Genomic DNA, 23578 nt, shown 5'->3' with positions numbered 1-23578 from the left:
TAACAAGCAATAATTAAAGTTACCTATGTGCACATATCAAAGTGTTTGGAAGGTTGGAATAACCATGGCATTTCTCAATGTAACATTAAAGTATGTCTTGCAGGAAAAAGAAGGTGGACATCCCTGCTGAAGAAAGTAACACCATGGATGAAAGGCTTCCTCTATTTGCTGTAAAAACTTTCTGCATAGTGTATATACACAGGTTCACACAGAAATGTAGCTCTATGTGATTACACTTTAGTTATGCACTTCAGATCCATTTCAAATTTGTTTTCATTTCACTCTACTTTGGTTTAAATTATGTCTGTATTTATTCACAAGTGCCTATCTGGCAACCCTAATAGGTGGGGATCATAGTTTGGTAATTTAGTAGGATAATGAAATGGAACAAAATGTTTCTTTTTGTTCTGTTGATTGTAAAGTTAAGTTGCAATGCTGGTCATTTTTAGTAGCTTTAATCTTAGACCACTATCAAGGCATATATGGATATTTTATTTGTTCTTGCTGTTGACATGATAAAGAGCTTCACTTCACCAAACTGTGTTCTTCTTTAGATGTTTCCCTTCAATGTTCTTTGGTTAAGTGGCATAAACAAATGCTCTTTTTTGGTTCAGGAGTAGATTCAAAACCCTCCAGACATGAGCAGTTGGAGAGCCCAAAGTGATCTTAGCTTTATCAGGAAAGGACTGCAGACTGGCATACCTACATGACACATAAAGGATTTCATAAGCAAACCTTATAGGGATTTTTGTTCTGCTTCAAATCATGATTCTGTTCCTAGCGACACAAACACAGGCACAATTCTGCTTCTTCAATTCATGCTTACGCCTCTAGAAATCAGGTTGCTTTCAGGAAATCCTGGTAATGAAATACATTGCCTGAGACACGGCCTCTCCTAGGATGTGAAATGATAGTTAAAACATTTGATTTTCCTACATGGCTGACAGCTTGGAAGTAAAACAGCTAATTAAAGCAATAAATTAAAGATAGTTGTGTTAGTCTGAACCAGTATGCAAAGGGATCTTGTAGTACCTTTGAGACTTAACTGAAAGAAGTTGGCTGCATAAGCTTTCATAGACTTAAGTTTATGTTATTAGATACATCTGAAGAGATGGACTTAAGTCTATGGAAGTTTCTGCTACCAACGTTCATTTCAATCTCAAAGGTGTTACAGAGTCCATAATTAAGCCTGGTCTATGAAGTATGTTGAAGGCTTTAAAAGGGCAAGTAGCCATTATTTTAATTATGAATATTCGTCCAATCTATTAATATTATGACATGTTATTAGTTGTGCTAATTTAACTAACAGTCTTGATCTTTTAACTGCTTTCCCATTCTCCCTAATCCTGATTAATAAGTGATCATACTTGTTTGCTATCAATCCAGGTGGGGGGTCACTTTGTGTTCCTTCAGTTGTTGCTGGAGCAGCTCCTAGCATCACCCCCCCCCCTCCCCGAAGCTAGCTGGATCTGATAGAAATGAAGGTCCAACTTCTGGAAGGCCATAAGGCTGTTGTTACTTCATTAAGCCTTTACAATATAGAAAGGAATGCTACTCTCTAAGGACATACACGTGGAGTCACTCTTCTTATTGACTTTAAAAGAATGGCCAGTGATGAGGTAATAGTAAGTTGGTAACTAGGTGTAATCCAAAGCCTCATGGACACACAGAAAGTTTGATAATCAAACACAAGTCACACACATTTTAAGAAACAGGATACTATAATTCTGCCTTTCAAAATCATTCTGCCCAGCCAAATTCAGAGACCTGTTTTTTATGTTTGATGCTGGTTTTGCAAATGATGGGAAAGAGTGTAATCTGAATCCTTGTGGATAACAGATATTCATTTTTGGCAGTTGTTTCTTTTGATGAATATCTGCTTCAGATCATTTTAGCAATAAAATTTTGCATCTGATGTACATGGATGACCTGAAGCTGTATGGGAAAACGGAAACTGAAATCCGGTCTCTGTCCAAATCTTTAGCACTGATATCTGTCAGGGGATGATGGTGTGCAGAGTGAATTCCAAAAATCATCATCCACGTCTCACCTCCTTCTCCAGACTGAATTCCCATGCTGAGAAACAGCACTGGTCAAACAAAACACTCCAGCAGACGAAGTCCAACTGTTGATTAACTTTATTTACATGTCTATTTACAGTTTGCATTTCTCGGCTTCAGAGCATAGCATTCATTGTCCATCTTCAGCGAAAGCTCAAGCCGAACTCCACAGATAAGATAAGACACACATTCCTCTGTCCAGAGGAAGTTCCAACCCTCAAAGGCAGGAAATCAATTCTGATAGGTCATAACAATCACAACAGGCTGTCAGTCAAAACTAGCCTGCTGTTAACTATTTCAGAATATGTAAAGCAAAGTGAAGAACCTGCTTTGATTGAAGTCAAAAATCAGAAACTCCTCAAAGCACAACAGACAAAAAACCAGTACACAAAAACCACACTACAAACTAGAGCTGACAGCTGGCACAACAAAACATTGCATGGAAAGTTCCTTGACAAAATTGAAGGAAAAGCTGATAAGGAGAAGACCTGGCTATGGCTCACGAATGGGACACTGAAGAAGGAGACAGAAGGCCTGATCCTTGCAGCCCAGGAGCAAGCCATCAGAACAAATGCAATTAAGGCCAAGATCGAAAAATCAGATGATGACCCAAAATGCAGATTGTGCAAGGAAACCGACGAAACTATTGATCATATCCTCAGCTGCTGTAAGAAAATCGCACAGACAGACTACAAACAGAGGCACAACTATGTGGCCCAAATGATTCATTGGAACTTATGCCTCAAGTACCACCTCCCAGCAGTAAAGAACTGGTGGGATCACAAACCTGCAAAAGTATTGGAAAATGAGCACACAAAGATACTGTCTGTGGGACTTCCGAATCCAGACTGACAAAGTTCTGGAACACAACACACCAGACATCATAGTTGTGGAAAAGGAAAAGGTTTGGATCATTGATGTCGCCATCCCAGGTGACGGTCGCATTGACAAAAAACAACAGGAAAAACTCAGCCGCTATCAGGACCTCAAGATTGAACTTCAAAGACTCTGGCAGAAACCAGTACAGGTGGTCCCGGTGGTCATCGGCACATTGGGTGCCATGCCAAAAGATCTCAGCCAGCATTCGGAAACAATAGACATTGACAAAATTACGATCTGCCAACTGCAAAAGGCCACCCTTCTGGGATCTGCACGCATCATCCGAAAATACATCACACAGTCCTAGACACTTGGGAAGTGTTTGACTTGTGATTTTCTGATATGAAATCCAGCATATCTATCTTGTTTGCTGTGTCATAATAAAATAATAACAACTGCAATCTTTTTGTCTCTTGCTTTAAAGTGCATTTTAACATCCACTGGCAACTACTTAATTTGTATTCCGTCCTATCTCCCCAAGAGGACTCTGGGAAGATTCCAACATACAATGGCAAACATTCAGTGCCTCCGTAAACAAACCAATACTGACATATAATCTCAGAGAAACCCCACATATAAAAATATTAAAACCTAACATCAAATTAAAGCCTAACATCAGTAAATTAATCCTGACATCAATAAATTGAACTACATGTAGTCAAACAAAATTATATAGTAACTTAAAATCCAAATAAACATCCACATTAATTTACAACAGCCAACTAGTTTAGTGTAGGTTGGTTATGTGGTCAAACAATGACCATTGGGCTGGCGTGGACTAGGAAGGTCCAAATACGATAGTTCTCAGCCAGGGGCCCGGCAGTGATCTCCTCTCCATATGCTAGTGAGCATAAATAGGTCTTCAGTTGTTTTTTTAAGGAGGGGAGGGCAGTTTGATTTCTTTAGGGAGTCCTCGAGGTGGGGGACGACCACGAAGAAGGCCCTCTCTCATTCCCACCAGCCGTACTTGAGATGGGGGTGGGACCGAGAGCTACCAGTTTTATAAGTCTTATTCCCTAGAAGATATCATTTATGTAGTGTTGTCCTGGAGCACAATCAGAAATATAGTAAATGGGAGTGCACCTGCCATTAGAACATAGAATGGCCAATATGCACTGTAACCTGTTGATGTCTAATGTCATAGCTATACTTCAGTAGCATCCCTCCTTTCTGCTTTAGTTTTAAAAGGGGAACGAAGGGAGAACTCACCATGTTTCCAAGTTCACTCACACTTCTGGAAACCACCTACACGCATGATTCAGCTTAGTCAGAAAGTGTGCAATCTTTTTGTCTCTTGCTTTAAAGTGCATTTTAACGTCCACTGGCAAATTGCTGGGGGACCATTTTGCTGCCTGTTGAAACCTGAACCAGTGGTGTTGAATGGACAAAGCAGCCCCCCAGTTCTACAAAACACTTTTACCATATAGGAACAAAGGCAAACTTTATTGTATAAGTTGTATAACTTCAAATTAACACCAGATAGACAGATTTATCATTTTAAAAACAAGCTTTATTTCTTGTCCTGAGGCTAAAAGAGAGAAAACTTAAATAAAAGATCTGCAGACAGCCATTCTTTTCCTTTAAATCTTCTCAGAGGGAGGAGAGACAGGCACCAGCTCTATATTCAGTGCAACATTAACAGTAGTAACTCAAGGTTGCAGGACTGTATTGAGAGGCAACATGCAAAGCTCTCTCCTGTATAGCCTTGTAGCCAGAAGCTCAAAAGGAAGTAAGCTCCCTGGAAAGGGTGGGGTGCCCCTCCACCCAAGATAGGTGACTCAACTAGAAACCTTGCTCCAAGAAGGTGGAGAGCAAAATATAAGGAAGCTACACCTTTTGCTGTTGCTGTGGAACATTTGAGGTTATTCTTAAACAGTGAGTTACACAGTCTTTGGAGATACCAGCTGGCACATGGATGTTATTGTAATTCATCATTCCTCTGTAATAGAGTACATGTAGAAGATCAGCAGGGTAGTAAGAATACTAGGCCATGATTATCTTCTGCCAACTAACAGCAGGGATTGGAAACATATTGTCTTCCAGTTATGGTTGGACTGCAAATCCCCATAGCTTTCACCACTGTGTTGGCTGAGATTGGTGGAAGCTTTAGTACTTCCAACTGCTAGGAAACACTTATTCCTGTCCTCCTGAATGGGTTTTTAAATTTATTCAAATGAAATCAGAGGTATAATCTGAAGTACTAGAACTCATTATAAATAATCACCTGCCATTTATGGGATGTAGGCCTAAGAACAGTATTGTTGTAGGCAGATATTTAACATTACTTCTCTGCCTCTGAAACTCTAAACCAATCTCTACTCATTTGGATCTTCCACAGTGCGAACTTCCAACTACAACTACTTTGACATGTGTACAATGGGGGTAAGTGCGGTACAGTAACAAGCATATGCAAACATGAAACATATTTAAACAAAAGGCAAGTGTAACTTACCCTAATGAACAAGAACTGAAGATTTTGAATGCAAAAGGTACACACACACAAAGGATAACACTGTACTAAGCTCTTTGGTAAAGGACAAAAGCAGCTTTAGATTTCCAAGTAATTTTCTCAAGACTAAGTGCTCTCCATTGGGAGTGTAGTGCGCAAAACATAAGGCAAGTACAGACTATTTTTACCCTCCTAACTTCTACCTGTCACTATTCCTCCAAGTTTTAAGTTTGGACTGTGCTGATATCAAAAGTATATACATCCACTGCCAAAGTCTTAAAGCGTTTCTTTCTGAGCAAACATACAGCTGAAATAAGCATGTTTGATCAGGGCTGCTCTAAGTGCTGGTAATGTTTTCCAACAATTAGAAACATTTTTTTCCTAGGACAGAGAATTGCAGGAGCTATTTTGCTAGAAAGCTATAAATCTCAAGAAGTCACACTGAACTTTCAAAAGGCTTTAGAAGAAAGGATGAACATCTCGTATAAAGCAAGGGATAAGGCAGATATCACAAGATTTGGAAGGTGGTGTCTGCAGCTGTACTCAGCCTGGTCCATGTGTTTTTTAAAAACCAGAAAAACATGTCATCTTCAAAACAGTTATTAAGCCACTCTTATTTTAAGAGTTTGTTTAGGTCTTGCAGTAATTTCTTAGCAGCACCATTTTCTGGTTCAATTTTCAAGAGGCTGTTGATATCTGCTTTGCTGGATTTGTAGTCCTGGAAATAAAGAAAACATGTATTAATTAGGTAGAGTGCTAGTTCCTTAGAAACAAAGTCTATTAACATTGGAAGAATTGAAGGATGATATCACTATATGTAATGCAGTTTCTTTTGGTTGAAGACATTTTAGTGCCTTTGTTTCTTTGGCCACTACAGCAGCTCTGTCCTCTTATCATCACTGCTTGTAAACCACATCAATAGGTTATTCGTGTTTAATCTCAGACAATCTCCTTGCTTAACTCCTGACACACTCAAATATCAACCCATGGACGTAAAAATTTTGCATTCTGCAAGTCAGGAGTGCTGTCCAAAGCCAAATTCCATGCTGGCATTTTTTTCAACCAATCTGGCAATATGAAATCCCAAGATGTGGTGTCCACTTCTGTATACTAATCTTTTTACAATAGGTACTGAGATGTGTTTGAATGTGTTAGCCCATGCTATTAGCTAGACAGAGCATGACAGTAGATAATTATCAGTAAGATCTCTGACAATCAAGAATGCACACATTATATAGTTTTGCATGGTCTTTCATTAATATAGTAAGGCCACGTATGTCCCAAAAATCACAGCACACAGGAAAAATGGGAAATTGTAGCTAAATGTACCTTTATTTACAAAACATCACAAAATATGTACAAAATATTCTGTTGGCCACCTCTTTCTACACACAAGATCTTCTCCCCCACGCATGGTGAACATGTCCTAAGATATCTGTTGTTATGCAAGTAATTGCATTTCAAATACATTCCTTAAAATGATCCATGTTTCTAATCTTTTCCTTCTCCACCATGGTTTTTAAGTGGCCCCACAAGTATTTTCTAAATATACTAATATAAAAATATACTATGTAATATAAATTATTACATATGAGTTTGATTCTTCCAATGTATGCAGACATTTTGGATACTCTGCATATGAAAACCTCTAAGACTGTAGCATAGGTACTTACAGAGCAAATACAAGGGAATCTGTCTTGTGAATAACAGAAAAAAATATATTCTTGGGATATTTCCTTATGGACTACGAGAAGAGCAGCTGCTTTAAAGTTGTGTTTACATCATATTTTAATCTGAAATTTTGTCAACTGTAGCTAAACAACTGAATACCTTAAAAACATAGTGGCTGTAATCGAGTAACATGCAATATTTTGACCTTAAATGTAAAAGAGATCAAAGCTGTGCAAGGGACTAGAGATTAGGGGTGTGCAATTTGGCAAAAACCCGTGTCTTTTTTGGTGTCCGGTTTTTGACTGCCCCCTGTTCTGTTTTCAGGGAACTTCCCAAGTTGAGGAAGGATTTCTGTTTTCATGCCAGAAAGATTTGTCTACTGGCACCAATTGGGAAACTTCAGAGGCTCATTTCTCCGTCATTTTTAGGCCTATCAGCATGAAATCCACCTCATTAATAGGCCACATTTTCTACTGCAAGCCAGCCAAGTTTCAGAACATTTCACCAATCCACTAGTTTTTTGGAATTTTTAAAGTTTTTATCATATTTTTAATTTAAAAAACAACAAAAGGGGGTTCTGGGAATTGAAGTCCCAAGCAAACACCACAAGAGGGGAAGAAATTGGACAGACACAGTCAACCAGGCCTCTGATTGGCTGAGAAAGAAAAAAGAGAAACAGAGGAAAAACCTCAACTCCCATCATGCCCCGGAGGGAGCACAAAGCTCCTTCCATGCTTGCGCCGCACAAAGTGCTGCTGGGAAAGCGAGTTCCCATTTGCCTCAAGCAGGTGTGTGTGTGAGGGGGGGGGGTCAGGAAGGTATGAATGAAGGAGCCTGCCAGGGACGAAAGTAAAGGAGGAGCTGCAGCTTTCCTGATTAGCAAGGCGGCGCTGCCTCAGGTAGTGCGCCGCTTAGCCCCATTGGTCCCCATTATTAGCCCCCGTTAGCCGAAAAGATCTGGCTGCTGTGATCTGTACCGGCTAAGGCATTGTCTGCCCCACACCATGCCCATTTTCATGCATTCAGCAACCAAATCCGCTGAATCATTCAAAACTAAATTATGCACATCCCCACTAGAGATCCCCAAAGTCTAAGGAGTAACTTTTCTCATAAACCTAATTTTAGGATTGGAACCGAATACCTGAGCCTGTCAAGCTGCCAGCTGCCAGTAGTCATTTGGCATCTCTTGGATAGATTGCTAGGTCCCTCTATATATTAAAGTGATTTAAGTTATTTCCAATGATCTGTGACATTCCAATTAGATAACAGTAATGGGGATGCCTTTGGAAATGGCTTGGTAGCCTTTGGCTAGGGCGCTGAAATTATTAGTGGGGATTGGTAGATATGATCACGTCATTCCGGCATTTTGTTTTCTGCAATGGTATTTATTCAAGTTCCAATCCCATTTCAAAATGCTACTATTTAAAGCCATGATGGGGTGTATGAACATTTGGTATTTAAATACTGATGCATAGCATGAAAATGTAATAAATAAATTTCTTCCAGTTAATGCAATTGTACATCCTTGTGCCCACTCCTCCTTAAGGGATAATCCAATACACTTTTAGGGTCTCCCTTCTAAACAATTTATTTTTCAAATTTCTGGAAAAAGATGGTGGGACTAGAGATACAAAACACATTATTAAGAACTGGCAAGGCAGCATTTGGGGTACAAAACAACACCTGGAAGCACAAATGGACAGAAGAGAAATGTATTATCTCCTTTCCTCTCCTTTTGGTCGTTATACTACTGCTTTAAGGAAGAGTCTGGTCAAAATGAAAAATGAAAGTGATGCTTTGGGTAGTAACTTTCAAAGTGAGAAAAACGTCAGGGGATCCTTTGAACAGACATAATTTTCAGACTCTGTTTTGTATCTGAAAAATATGTGGCTTTCTCTATAGGAATATAAGTTTAAAGCACTGCTAGTACAGTGCTTTGCATAATGAAAACAATGTAAAAAGTGACCAGATAAAGCTTAAAAAATGGGAGGCTTTCTAAACTATATTTCTCAGGCACCTTACCTTAAGTTCTTTGTATGCTTGAGCTCGTCTATAAAATGCTTTGATGTTCTTTGGATCTATTTTAAGTGCTTCCGAACAGTCCTGAATCGCTTCCTTGTACTGCTTTAAATTCAGGTAGCAAAGAGCCCTGGAAGGCAGACAGTGAGTGTTAAATGTATTTGAAAACAGCAATCCTGAGCTGAAATTATATGATTCAAATATTAGAAAGAATGATACTTGAATATTACAAGAATCTGTAAATAAATCTTTATTGCAAAAGGAAGTTAAATTCTTATGAGTTAGTCAACATGTTTTGATAAACGATTTTATTTGCAACAAGCTTCTGAAGAATTGCACAATACATTACAGCTTATATCCTGTGATTAGATAATATATCTAGATCACTCTGAAAGAAAAGACTCCAACCTGCATATCTTAACAGCTTTCATTACAATAGAATTCAAGCAAATATATTGAGTAAAAGAGCTTGGGGCTATGAATTTGCACTGCATTAGTCTACCCAGGCAAATCAGACATATAATGTCCAGGAATGTCCAGCACGTTCCCATCTAGTGCCCTCCATGGATTATGCTTACCACTGATCTCTTAAGACACAGCAGAAATAAGAACAGGAGTGGCTCATTGATATATTCAATAAAAACCCTTACTGAAGCAGCATCTCTTCTAATGCTGGTCACTGAAGCCCAGCAGTATGCAGTTCAATTTTTTCCATACTTTCTATGCTCAAAGCTTCTATGAGGAAAGGTTTAAATCAGGGCTTAAACTTTTCCACTCGCGACCCCTTTTGGCCCACAAAATTTTGACATGACCCAGGGATATAAGTATATAAAATAGGTATAAAAACATTTAGTGATCAATCAGTATTTGCAAGGCTTATTAAACAGGCTGGTTCTCCTTTTTATGAAGTCCAAGTTGAAAGCATCTCCTGCAGTAAACACTGAACAACAAATTCATATAAATGTCTAAAATAAGTACGTCCAGAAATCTTTTACTGTTACCAAATTTTGAGAGCCCAATATCGAGTTAATGGAACCACATTTCGGGCTGGGACCCACAGTTTAAGAAGCAGTGGTTTAAATGATATACAGTATTTTCCCTGCTTGGTCCCATCTTTATGGTATTCCTGGCATCAGGTGCAGAAATATTTACATTTAGGGAGCTACTGACAGGAAGACCTTTGATATAATTTAATAATTCAAGGAGGGTGTTTTTATATAGCATATGTTTGTTAGCATGAGCCTGTTGTCTCATTTTTGGAGAGTACATTTTAACTGTGTTTTACTTTTAATAATTTTCTCTACCTTACACAGAATTTATTGAAATGTTAATTTTTATTGTTGTGTTTGATAAGCTGCTTGGAGAACTTCAATTATAGAACAGCTACATATATAAAAGAGTAAAGGTAACAATAATAGATGATCCATAACTGTATCCCTTCTTCTCCCTTAAAAGGCTTCTCTGGAAGATGGTAAGGAGCCCTCCTAAACTAGTATAGAATGGTTTTTTTTCTTCAGGAAAAGAACATCTTATGCTATCTCTAATTGCTAACAGATTTAGCGAAGCTTTTGTGAATCAGGTGCTTCTAAGTAACAGGACCATTTTACAAAAGTCAATCCTAAAAAAAATCTTAGTTTAAAAGTGCTATAAGACCATTTATTGCTATTGTGCTGGAACAGACTTGCATGAAAATTTACTTCTACATTTTTAAAAAATATTTGTATTTTAGGAAGCAATATAGCACCCAAAAAGCCAACTGTTTGGTTCAGATACATAGAAGACACCTTCACAATTTGGAGCCATGGAGAGGAAGAACTCAGCAAGTTCCTGGACCACCTTAACAGCATCCACCCAAACATCCAATTTACCATGGAAAAAGAAAAGGAAGGAAAACTGCCATTTCTAGATGTTCTGGTCATCCGCAAACCCAATCAACAATTGGGCCACACAGTTTACAGAAAACCTACACACACAGATGGATACCTTCATAAAAACTCCAACCATCACCCAGGTCAAAAAAGAAGCACAATCAAAGCCCTGACGGACCGTGCACAAAGAATCTGCGAACCTAACCTCCTCCAAGGTGAACTAAACCACCTAAACTGGGCCCTACAGGCCAATGGATACTCCACCAAAGACATCAGAAGAGCTGCAAGGCCAATAACAAGCCATGAGAGTCAAGACAAAGATCCACCCAGAGGAAAGGTGTTCTTACCATACATCAAGGGAGCCACTGACCGCATAGGCAAACTGATGAAGAAGCACAACCTACAAACTATCTACAGACCCACAAAGAAAATCCAACAAATGCTACGGTCAGTGAAAGAGAAGAGGGATCCTCTCTCCTCTGCAGGAGTTTATCGGATACCATGCAGCTGTGGACAAGTATACATAGGGACCACCAAATGCAGCACACAAACACAAGTCAAAGAACATGAAAGGCACTGCAAACTAATTCAACCAGAGAAATCAGCCATAGCAGAGCACTTGATGAACCAACCTGGACACAGTAGTATATTATTTGAGAACACAGAAATGCTTGACCACTCCAACAACTATCATGTCAGACTACACAGAGAAGCCATTGAAATCCACAAGCATGTGGACAACTTCAACAGAAAGGAGGAAACTATGAAAATGAACAAAATCTGGCTACCAGTATTAAAAAACTCAAAAATCAAAACAGTAGATGGGAAGCAACACTCGAGGGCAGAGGAGCCCCAAGGACGGCTAATGACTCTTAACAAAGGATGCCCCCCTGGCAAGAGACAAACCTTTCCAATGCTAATTAGGGTGATTAACTGAAACATTAACACTGGCTTCCAACTAACAAAGAACTCTTGTCACACCCTGGACTCTCCATAGATATATATTTTTTCCTTCCTTGCCCAGTTTATCCATGCCTCACAGCCTCTGAGGATGCCTGCCATAGATGTGGGTGAAACGTCAGGAGAGAATACTTCTGGAATATGGCCACACAGCCCGAAAGACATACATCAACCCAATATAGGCTCTGTTTGGCTAAAACATTATATCATATAGGTAGAAATAAGGGATCCCCATATAGCTGAAAGAGAAATACCAAACTGGATTAGAACCATCTGTGTACAAAATTTGGCATAGAGCTAAAGATTTCTTTCCTGTGGTTTGGTTTAAGAGATAAGAGAATAAATGCAAACTATGTTAAATAGTAAGACAGACATCTTGCATGTTTTCTAAAGGCACTTCCAGCCTCATCCAAGAAGACATATTCACAGGTGGGGAAAAGGGATATAGGCATGTACATGTTGCACGTCACTGAAATGTCCACACAAAAAACCTCTCCTGTAGCTTTTTTGAGTGAAAGACAGACAACTTTTATTCAAAGAAGTTCCCCAATATTCTGACACTTGGGTGCATGGAATTTAATTTCTTGAAATGGGGATGTTGATCATTTACATGTTATATAGTTATATGAGCATTACCTGTTAGTATAAGTTGCACATTCAAGCTTGTGAAGTTTTAAACTCTGTGTGTACTTTTCTACAGCTTTCTTATAGTTGCCCTTCTTTACAAATTCATTTCCTTCTAGTTTCAATGTGTTTGCTTGTTTGGTTGTAGCAGCTGTAGGCACTGAAATTCATATTAAAGAAAAAACAGAGCTATATAAAAACAACACCAGAAAATTAACACATTTGTCATTTTAGTGGAACAGGGTGAAAGGTATAAACATACCGTGAAAATTATCTGGCACTAGGTGTTCTAGAGTCAGGGCTAGCCCTAGGTAATTTTCAAGTGTAAGCAAAAAGTATCCCCCCCCCAACCAATCACTGAAAAATACACTTTATATACGCTATATATATATACATATATATATATACACACACACACATATTTCATATATACATATATTTATATACACACACACACCCCTCATATCTTTCTATATACCATATCTTGGGACACAAGATATGATCCTAATAATTAAATAATTTTGTGCATGGAAACAAAATGTGCTTTTCTATTGCACTCAATGTGTATATATTTAAAAGCCACACAAAACGATGCCAAGGAGGAAAATGAAGGGAAAGGGGTAATTCCTATTTATCTGCGTCTGCCATTTTGTGCCCTTGTTGAAAATGTCCACATGCTTGTGGATTTCAATGGCTTCTCTGTGTGATTCCCTCTGTGATTCCCTCAGGCAGGAAGAAGCCAGATTTTGAAGCTCTAAGGTCATTAGATGATAATCAAGCTGGCCAACTGCACCATTTACACTTGCCTCAGATAAGTTTTCTCCCATGCTGGACCTTCCTAGTTTCCAACTGGGAACTGATGCCCAAATCCTCTCGAGTACCAAAGCCCTTGGGCTATCTAGTCCAACCACTTTGGCCTTCACGCAGCAAAAGCACAATCAAAAACCCCCTGACAGATGGCCATCCAGCCTCAATATTATTGATGATAATAATAGAGTTGGAAGAGACTCCTTGGGCTATCTAGTCCAATACCCCTTCTGCCTTCATGCAGCAAAAGCACAATCAAAACACCCCAGACAGATGGCCACCCAGCCTCAATATTAAAGATATATATTTTGGGCACTGAAAAACATTTCTGAAGCACTGGCTGGTCACCAATCAGGGCAAAGGCAGGGAGGGGGCACTGCACGTGCCCCAGGGGGCCCTGTCTGTCTCTCACCATCTTGGATGCTGTGCTGGAGGGCGGATGCCAGCTTCGTGAAGGAGGCGGAGCTGGCCTAGGAGGTCTTGGAAACACTGGGCTTCTGAGAAAGAAGGAAGGCAGGAAGGGAGCCACCAAGGCAAAGCAAGAAGGCAAGAGGCAGCGAGGGAGGGAGGGCAAGGAGCGATGAGAAAGTGGGTGTGGCCTGGTGCAAGCTTCTGTCTTCATGCAACAAAAGCAATCAAAGCACCTCTCAATGGGGGAGAAGAGGAGGGAGGAAAGAAAGGAGTTGGAAGAGGAAGAAAGAAGCAGGATGCAGAGGAAAGGGAGAATTCAAAAATAAAAAGTATCTCTGCCTCTTTCTTTACTTCCTTCCTGCAGTAAAGGAAGGGAGGCAAGAAGGAGTTGGTGAAAAAGGAAGCAGTCTCCCTCCCTTCCTCCCTCCCTCCTGCTGCTTCCTCGGGGGCATCTTGCAGGAAGAACCAGAGGAGAGGAAGGCTGGGGGGCCAAGCGAGAGGAAGGCGGCTGCTGCTGCTGCTTCTCCCACAGTCCATTGAATAGCCTTGCAGAGGGCTCCGCTGGGAAGGGAACGGGGCAGAGCCGCCTGAATGACAGACCGCCAGGGGCTGCCCGTCATTCAGGCAATTCCTCCCCCTTCCCTTCCAGGCGCCTCAATGGTGCCCCTAGTGGATACGGCAGCACCCACAAATGTTTCCCCAGCTTATAGCTTCAGCCGCCCCTGTCTAGAGTATAAAATTGCAACTTTTTTTAAAAAAGCAAGCTATTTCCACTGATTGTTCAGCTCCATTTGAAGAGAAAAGTGGCATAAGGCAACTTAAAAACACTAGAACAGTTCATCTTTTTGTATTATGCAGTAACACCTTAGAATCTCAAGAATTTGTGAAATGAACAACAAGAAATTTATACTTTCACACCTGCACTTGGGATGAAAATAATAACTGTATTCATTTTCCACCTTCAAACTGAGTTTCCCAAGACATGGGAAACCTGGTTGGAAGGAATACTTCCAAAGTGAGAATTTTGCACTATTTTAATTGAATATTCATAAATACAAAATGTTTGGGAAATTATTCTGTGCACACTTGGCTTTTTGCACAAAATGTTTTTTTTTCCACAGAAAACAAAGCTTCTTGCTACCCACTTTTTCTGCAAAATTGCTTGGTTTTGTGCAAAAGCCCCAGCAATTAAGCACAAAATGCTCACATGGGTTTCTGGAAATAACTGTTTTTCACACTATTTTTGTGAGGGGAAAACACATTTATTGTGTAAAATGGGCCACTGTTTTTAGAAACCCATGCTTGTGTGCAGGTTTTTTGCACAGCCCCTATAATGTTTGCACAAAAAACATACACAATTTTTTTAAATGGGGATATGAACTGTTTTATGCAAAAAACAAAAAAAACAAAACAAAAAAAAACCAGAACTGGAATTTAAAGAAATCAGGAAGTTAGAAGGAAATGAAACCTGAACAGGTTAAAGAGATAAGCTGAAAATGAAGGGAGCCTATCTTGGGCTTCAGGCAAGATATAATGAGTCTAAATCAGGGGTCCTCAAACTTTTTAAGCAGAGGGCCGGTCCACAATCCTTCAGACTGTTGAGGGGCCAAATTATCATTTGGAAAAAAAATACAAACAAATTCCTATGCATACTGCACATGTCTTATTTGTAGTGCAACAACAACAATGACAAAAGAACAATACAATATTTAAAAATGAAAACAATTTTAACCAACATAAACCTATCAGGATTTCAATGGAAAGTGTGGGCCTGCTACTGGCCAATGAAATAGTCAAGTTAATTAGGATTGTTGTTGTTGTGTGCCTTCAAGTCATTTCAGACTTTGGCTGAGCCTAAGTCTAAAATTAATTATTTATTTACTGCATTTATTTACTACATTTATATCCCACCCTTCTCACCCAGAAGGGGACTCAGAGCAGCTGTATGTACATGCAATATATTATATTATTAGCATAGCACAATATTAGCATTATATAATATTATATTGAACTATACCACTATACTATTATATAATATGTAATATATAACATATAATTAATATTATTATATGGTATTATTATTAGTATTATATTGTATAACATAATATTATTATCAATATAATATGTATATACAATATATTATATTATTAAAACTGATATAAAAATATTATATTATAAAACTGAGAGCGGGGGCCAGGTAAATGACCTTGGAGGGCCGCATCCGGCCCCCGGGCCTTAGTTTGGGGACCCCTGGTCTAAATGGTCGATACTATTAAAGAAGACTATGTGATCTTTAGCATGGGTGGTAACACAAATTAACCAATTCTTGGATAGCTTCTGGTACTGGCTGAGTATTTCTTATCTGAAAATACAAAATACTAAAAAATCCAAAATTATCCACATGGGCTACTGAGACAGTGACACTTTTGCTTTCTGGAGATTCAATGTAAATAAACTTTGTCATCATTGTTTCAAATGTTGTACATTGAATTACCTTCAGGGTATTATACAAGGTGTAAATGAACATCAATGGATTTTGCATTCAGACTTGGGTCTCATCTCCAAGATATCTCATTATGTATATGCAAGTACAATATTCCAAAACTTTTAAAAATTTAATATGCAGAACATTTTGGTCCCAAGCATTTTGAATAAGGTATATTCAACCTGTCCTGTTTTTTTCGTTCATATTCCTTAACAGCATCAGAATTTCTCACCTTGATTTGTTACAGGAGCAGCAGCATTTACTTTGTTTCCAGCAGGAGGTGGCTCCCACCTTTTCTGAGCAGAAACAGGAACGGTTGGGATGGGCGGCAGCTTCTGGCGCCACTGAAGGCCATCTTTGTCCAATAAAGCCTTGGTCATTCTGGAAAAAACAATTCTATTAAATTTAGCCATATCCTGAGGATCACTTTTCCAGAAAAAGACATCTAATTTAAGTGGTTATGATCCCTTTTTTTCTGAATACCTCTACGTGATTATTTTGCACACCTGGATAGGTGTAACTCAGAATGTGTCTGGACAGAGACAAGTGTTTCTTTTCAGATCTGGAAAGCATCACTGGCAGCTACACTAACCCCATCCATTGTGTGTCTCAACTTCAGGAACAGAAAGACAGTCTGTGCTGAAAGAATTGTCTGTAGGGGTCCTTACAGTATATACTAAGCCAAAGATCAATTAATATTCTTGCTGCCTCATATCTGACAAATACTCCCTTTCGCTTGTTCCATGTACTTGTACTTATATTTTAACTTGTTTATACTTTTGTCTTTTTCTAGGATTGGTCCCATGTTAGCCTCCCCGAGTCTCTTTGGGGAGATGGTGGTGGGATACAAAAATAAAGTATTATTATTATTTCGTTGTGGCAGAAGTGTAAAATGACAGAGCTCTCTCATGCTTTTGCAACTAGATAGTACAAAGTCTGTTGCAGTCAGAAGCAAAGAGAATGACAGGGGCTTTGCCACTGAACCTTGGAGATGAGACTTCTTCTCAAGTGCAGGTTCTGAAGCATCAGATTCTCCCTTCTGAACCAGCCTGTGCTTTCAGTTCTTCTCACTCTCAAGTACATTTGTTGCGAGCTTAGGCGAGGGCCTTTTCAGTGGCTGCCCCTCAGAGAGGTTAGACTGGTATCCTCCCTACTTTGTTTTTTGCAGAAAAGTAAAGATTTTTTGGTTCCAATATGCATTTGATGGGTGATTGTATGAGGCCTGCCTCAACTAAGCAATGCACTGTTGTTTTTAAACGGATGTGCTGAAGTGTATATATATTTAATGCTGTATATTTTAATCTGATTATAATTTTCTGATTGTTAAAAAATGAGATAAAACCATGTTTTTAATTTGCTGTAAACTACTTTTGAGTTCCAAACTGAGATAAAGATGGCACAGGAATAAATATATAATGCTGCCAAATCTGAAACAATTTAAATTGTATGAAGAAAAATAGTCTGCTGTGGAGTTATCTAGTTGGGAACCCAAAATAAAATCATTCTTGGCTGCCAAGATATACTTTTTTCTGTTACTGTAACAGAAGGTCTTTAAAAAAAAATCCAAGGTTTTTATTTCTTTGCCTTTGACTCCATTCCAGGCTTTGTTAAATCTAGGTAAGAAAAATTATGTATCTGTGTAAATAAAAGTTGGCTAATTTGATCCTAAGGAGCCCCGGGTGGCGAAGTGTGTTAAAGCACTGAGCTGCTGAACTTGCTGAAGGCCCTAGGTTCAAACCCCGGGAGCGGCGTGAGCGACTGATGTTAGCTCCAGCTTCTGCCAACCTAGCAGTTCGAAAACATGCCAATGTGAGTAGATAAATAGGTATTTATTTATTTATTTCCAGAATTTGTACCCCGCCCTTCTCGCCCGGGGGGACTCAGGGCGGCTTACACAGTTGGCAACATTCAATGCCAAGAACACAACAATAAAACAAAAACAGTACGCACAATCAAAACTATAAAAATACATCATTAAAATACATTATAAAAATTAAAACATATGTAAATTAGCTCCATTTGTCTAAAAACCTCATGCTTCAGCCTTCAATTGGACCATGTCGACGTTATCATATTACTCGTTAAAAGCTTGTGCACACAGCCATGTTTTCACAGCCTTTCTGAAACCCAGAAGAGTTGGGGCTTGTCGGATATTTGTGGGGAGGGTGTTCCACAGCCGGGGAGCCACCACCGAGAAGGCCCTGTCCCTCGTCCCACCAGCCGCGCCTGCAAGGCAGGTGGGACTGAGAGCAGGGCCTCTCCAGATGATCTTAGGGATCTAGCTGGCTCATATGAGATACGTTTGGATAAGTAAATTGGGCCAGAACCGTTTAGGGCTTTATAGGTCAAGACCAGCACTTTGAAATGGGCTCGGTAGCATATCGGCAGCCAGTGGAGCTGGCTTAGCAGGGGGGTGGTATGCTCCCTGTATGCCGCCCCAGTTATTAATCTGGCTGCCGCCCGTTGTACTAGTTGGAGCTTCTGGGCCGTCTTCAAAGGCAACCCCATGTAGAGAGCGTTGCAGTAATCCAAACGAGCTGTAACCAGAGCATGGACCATCGTGGCCAAGTCAGACCTCCCAAGGAACGGGCGCAGCTGGCGCACAAGTCTTAGTTGTGCGAAGGCTCCCCTGGCCACCGCCGAGACCTGGGGCTCCAGGCTCAGCAATGAGTCCAGGAGGACCCCCAGACTGCGAACCTGTGTCTTCAGGGGGAGTGCGACCCCATCCAGCACAGGCTGTAACCCTATTCCCTGTTCAGCCTTACGACTGACCAGGAGGACCTCTGTCTTGTCTGGATTCAATTTCAATTTGTTGGCCCTCATCCAGTCCGACACAGTGGCCAGACACCGGTTCAGGACCTGAACAGCCTCCTTAGTGACAGGTGGGAAGGAGTGACAGAGCTGGACATCATCTGCGTACAGATGACACCTCACCCCGAAACTCCGGATGATCTCTCCCAGCGGCTTCATGTATATGTTGAACAACATGGGGGACAGTACTGACCCCTGCGGGACCCCACAAGACAATGGTTGTGGGGTTGAGCAGGTGTCCCCCAATGACACCATCTGGGAACGACCCTCCAGGAAGGACCGGAGCCACTGCAAAACAGTACCTCCGAGACCCATCCTGGCAAGGCGCCCCAGAAGGATACCGTGATCGACGGTATCGAAGGCCGCTGAGAGGTCCAGCAGAACCAGCAGGGACACACTCCCCCTGTCCAGTTCCCGGCGTAGATCATCGACTAAGGCGACCAAGGCTGTCTCGGTACTATGCCCCGGCCTGAAACCAGACTGCGCCGGATCTAGAAAATCAGTGTCAACCAAGAATGCCTGGAGTTGTGCAGCCACCACACGTTCCAGGACCTTGCCCAAAAAGGGGAGATTGGAAATAGGCCGAAAGTTCTCCAATTGAGTGGGGTCCAGTGATGGCTTCTTCAACAGCGGTTTGATCACAGCCAATTTGAGGCTCGCTGGAAAAATGCCTTCCCGAAGGGAGGCATTCACCACCACCTTCACCCACTCGGCCAATCCCCCTCTGGCTTCTCTCACTAGCCAGGATGGGCAGGGGTCTAGGATGCATGTGGTAGCCCTCACCTCTCCAAGCACCTTGTCCACATCCTCGAGCTCAACCAATTGAAAAGAATCCATCAAAACAGGACAAGCAGGTGCTCGTGTCACATCCTCAGAAGCTGCCGTTAATATGGTGTCAAAGCCAGAGCGGATCAAAGCAATTTTGTCCGCAAAGAACCGAGCAAATGCTTCACAGCGGGCTGCCGAGTTGTCAGGGATCCCGTCTTGGGAGACGGGATATAACAAACCTCTGACAACTCGGAACAGCTCCGCCGGACGGTTCGTTGCGGACACAATATTAGCTGCAAAGAAAGAATTCTTTGCAGCGTCTATTGCCGCGGCATATGTCCTAAGATAGGAACATAACCGTGTTTGGTTTGACTCGCTCGGCTCAGAGCGCCACATGCCCTCTAGTTCCCTCTTCTTTCGCTTCATCGCTGCCAGCTCCTCAGTGAACCAAGGAGATGGTTTAGCTCGGGTACTCGAGAGGGGACGTTCCGGAGCAATTGTGTCTATTGCCCTAGTCGCCTCCTTGTTCCAGAGGGCGACCAGAGCATCGACAGAATCACCAGCCAAGGTGGCGGGAAACTCCCCAAGAGCCGTCAGGAATCCATCCGGATCCATAAGCCTCCTGGGGCGGACCATTTTTGTAGGTCCTCCACCCCTGCGGAGGTTGGGAGGCGCAGTAAGTCTAAACCTGACCAGGTGATGGTCGGTCCATGGCAACGGAGCGATGGTGAGCTCCTCCACATCGCCACCTTCCTCCCATCCCTGGCAGAAAACCAAGTCAAGTGTGTGCCCCGCTCTGTGGGTAGGGCCAGATACTAATTGGGACAGCCCCATGGTTGCCATGGCGGCCATGAAGTCCTGAGCCGCCCCGGAAAGAGTGGTCTCGGCATGGACATTGAAGTCCCCCAGCACAATGAGCCGTTGGGACTCCAACGCCAGGCCCGAGACCACCCCAGCTAGGTCAGGCAGGGAGACTGTAGTGCAGCGGGGTGGTCGGTACACTAACAGTATCCCTAGACTGTCCCGGCCCCCTACCCTCAGATGAGCACATTCAAACAAGGTTGACTGCGGGATGGGGCACCTGGTCAGGGGGATGGACTCCTTGTAGACCACTGCAACCCCTCCTCCCCTTCCTCCAGATCTTGGTTGGTGCTGCACGGTATAGCCTGGTGGACAAAGCTGGGTGAGATTGGCCCCCCCAGCCTCGTCCAACCAGGTCTCCGTTATGCACGCCAGGTCTGCCCGCTCATCCAGGATAAGATCCTGGATGATCGCTGCTTTTCCGTTGACAGACCTGGCGTTCAACATCACCACCCTCAAACTGGAGGGACCGCCAACCTGGGCACCCAATTTTACTATATCAGGAGGCCGTTTTAAATCTACAAGCACTCTCCTTCTTTCCCTAGGCCGAATTGGTTTATGCCTCCCTTTCCCGTATCTCCCCCTCCCCTGGATTACTTCGATGGGGGCCCCCCAGCCATTGGTTGACCCCCCCCCCCTTACATGGTCTGTCATTGCGGTAAGACTAGCTATTAGCCTAAGCAGTGATCTATTTTATTGCTACCTGCTCTCTCCCCTTTAAAGATAAAGATAGTTCTCTCCTCTCCCCCACTTTGGGAGTTACCCAAGTTCTATATATAATGTGTTCTGGGACTCCCTCCCTTCTCACCTTAAAGGTTGTAAAGTGACACGTGCTAAAGTGGGGAGCTAATGCTGTGATGACTTATGGGCCTTGTAGTCCTGTTCCTAGTACTATTGTGACAGACGAAGAGGAAAACATGGGATTTTGCCGGTTCAGCCAGAGCCAGAGTCTCCTCACCTGCAGGATGTTGATGTTTGTTCTCAAGAATTCAGCCAAACAAGCTTTGGGCAGAACTCCCCCCCGTTTCCCAGAAAAGAATCTTATTCCCGGGAAAGGGGAAACAGAGAGGCTCAGCGGAGGAGTTTACGCATTGCTGCCAGAAATCAAGCTGATTAGGCTTGCTTCCCTTGGGAAATTCTAAGGAGTCACACATCTGGATAGAGTTGGGTTTCGCTTCTCGTTCTCTAGGGAAAGAGTTCTGTTGGCGGGAAAACGAGACCCAATATAGGTGCTTAGCGCCAGGGATACTTTGCGGAGTCAATTGTTCAGCTTGAGGAGAGAGATCGTGTGTGGACTTCGTAATCCCAGTTCCTTGTTTCCCGGATCAAGTTTCCAGCCTTGTCTTGTCTCACGGACTTCCTTGGACTCTGTTCATGTTTCATGTTTGCCTCGTCTTCTAGTCACGGATCCAGCCAAGAATCAAGTTTATTTTCCAGCCTCGTTGTCTAGCTACATTGGACTTTAAAGACTCTGTTATTTCCCCACACTATTGCTTGGCAAAGTGTGTGTTTCGGTCAAGTGGATTAAAACTTTGGACTCTAATATCTTATATTGGACAATACATTTCTGGACTATAATTGACCTCATCTGAAAGGTCTACTTCTGAATTATATTCTTCACTTGTTTTTATTGTTTTTATATATTTCCTTAATAAAGATATTAGATAGAGACTGGTCTCTGTGCAAGGTTATTGGTGCTCTGCAGCCTGGGTCCTGACAAATGCATCCTTGGGGTAAAAGGGGATTTCATTGGGGTCAGAGGTAGTAATGGCTTATAGTCAAAGTGCAGAAGAATATTAATTATGCCGCAATGTCCATAAGTGCTCAAGTGCATTGGCATAGTCCATTAACACCCTTCCTGCCCTCCCACCAGCCCCAACCCTTAACTAAAGCCCTCAAATGATGGTACAGTCCTAATCACAATAGATGTTAATTGCAGCAGCAACAATAATAATGATTTAAAGTGCTTCAGTGCTCAGTTCTTAATCAAGTGATTGGTTCACAGGGCAAAGTTTTAGTCAACAGGGGATTTGATGATGTATGAGGTAGGGCGGTTCAGTTAAGTTCATTAAATGCAACTGTCCGGTTTCTTCAAATAAAGTGCTCAATGAAGGCAGTCTGTTCCCTGAGAGTCAAAAGAGTGCTTTCCAAGCAGAAACAAGCAGGTACCGCTCCAGCGGGAAAGTAACGCGCTCCATGCAGTCATGCCGGCCACATGACCTTGGAGGTGTCTACGGACAACGCCGGCTCTTCGGCTTAGAAATGGAGATGAGCACCAACCCCCAGAGTCAGACATGACTGGACTTAACGTCAGGGGAAACCTTTACCTTTTAATCTGATCCTAATTTTCAGGGTACACTTATTTTACAACAAAGGAAGGTTGCTGACAACTTTAAATCATGTCTCAAAACTAGGAAGTAAAATGTGTGAATGTGGCCGTGCAGACCAACAGTGTAAGTTACTCATTTCAGCTTTTTTTAAGGTGAAAGAGAACTAAATATTTCACAGATTTCAAGAAATATTTCAAGAGATATTAGGACTGAACACACTGTTCTAGTGTAATAAAAGGGGTGGGCAACTCTAGGTAGGCTTTGGGCCACCTTCCATATGGAGAAGTTCTCAAAAGAGAGACTTTTGTTCCATTTTGTGGTCTTTGTTATCTTTTTAAAAAATGTAAAGATTTTAATTAAAAAAGAAATAAAAAATAAGTAAGCTCTTGCCAACACATTCCACTTTAAAATAGAGTATACCTCTCATACCCATGGCAAATGTGTTTTTGAGATCTGGTCTCCAGAAAGTGAGATATCTAAAAGTTATCCAGGAACTGCTGAAGGCCATTTGCATACCAATAGCCAAAGGCACATGACATGCATACCTAAACTGAGAAAAAATAACCTCCAGTATA

General features: G+C 41.5%; 2 protein-coding genes across 2 annotated transcripts in view; one reads left to right on the top strand and one right to left on the bottom strand.

The window, feature by feature from the left end:
- Positions 1–22344, top strand: part of pabpc1l (poly(A) binding protein cytoplasmic 1 like) — a 67026-nt gene extending 44682 nt beyond the window's left edge. Inside the window, exon 16 of the mRNA XM_008110085.3 lies at positions 104–22344. The gene's annotated coding sequence lies outside the window, so the exon portion shown is untranslated. The remainder of the gene's footprint in view (positions 1–103) is intronic.
- The window catches only part of tomm34 (translocase of outer mitochondrial membrane 34), a 26708-nt gene continuing 7557 nt past the window's right edge, over positions 4428–23578 (bottom strand). The window contains exons 4-7 of the mRNA XM_003220628.4: positions 16466–16614; positions 12543–12690; positions 9082–9208; positions 4428–6106 (exon numbers count right to left, since the gene is read on the bottom strand). Of these exons, the coding sequence (XP_003220676.1) occupies positions 6002–6106; positions 9082–9208; positions 12543–12690; positions 16466–16614 (529 nt within the window). The 3' untranslated portion in view covers positions 4428–6001. The remainder of the gene's footprint in view (positions 6107–9081; positions 9209–12542; positions 12691–16465; positions 16615–23578) is intronic.

This window comes from Anolis carolinensis, chromosome 4, assembly GCF_035594765.1.
Source record: "Anolis carolinensis isolate JA03-04 chromosome 4, rAnoCar3.1.pri, whole genome shotgun sequence".
NCBI lineage: Eukaryota > Metazoa > Chordata > Lepidosauria > Squamata > Dactyloidae > Anolis > Anolis carolinensis.
The sequence above is the reverse complement of the archived record's forward strand: the minus strand, read 5'-3'. Positions and strand labels throughout refer to the sequence as shown.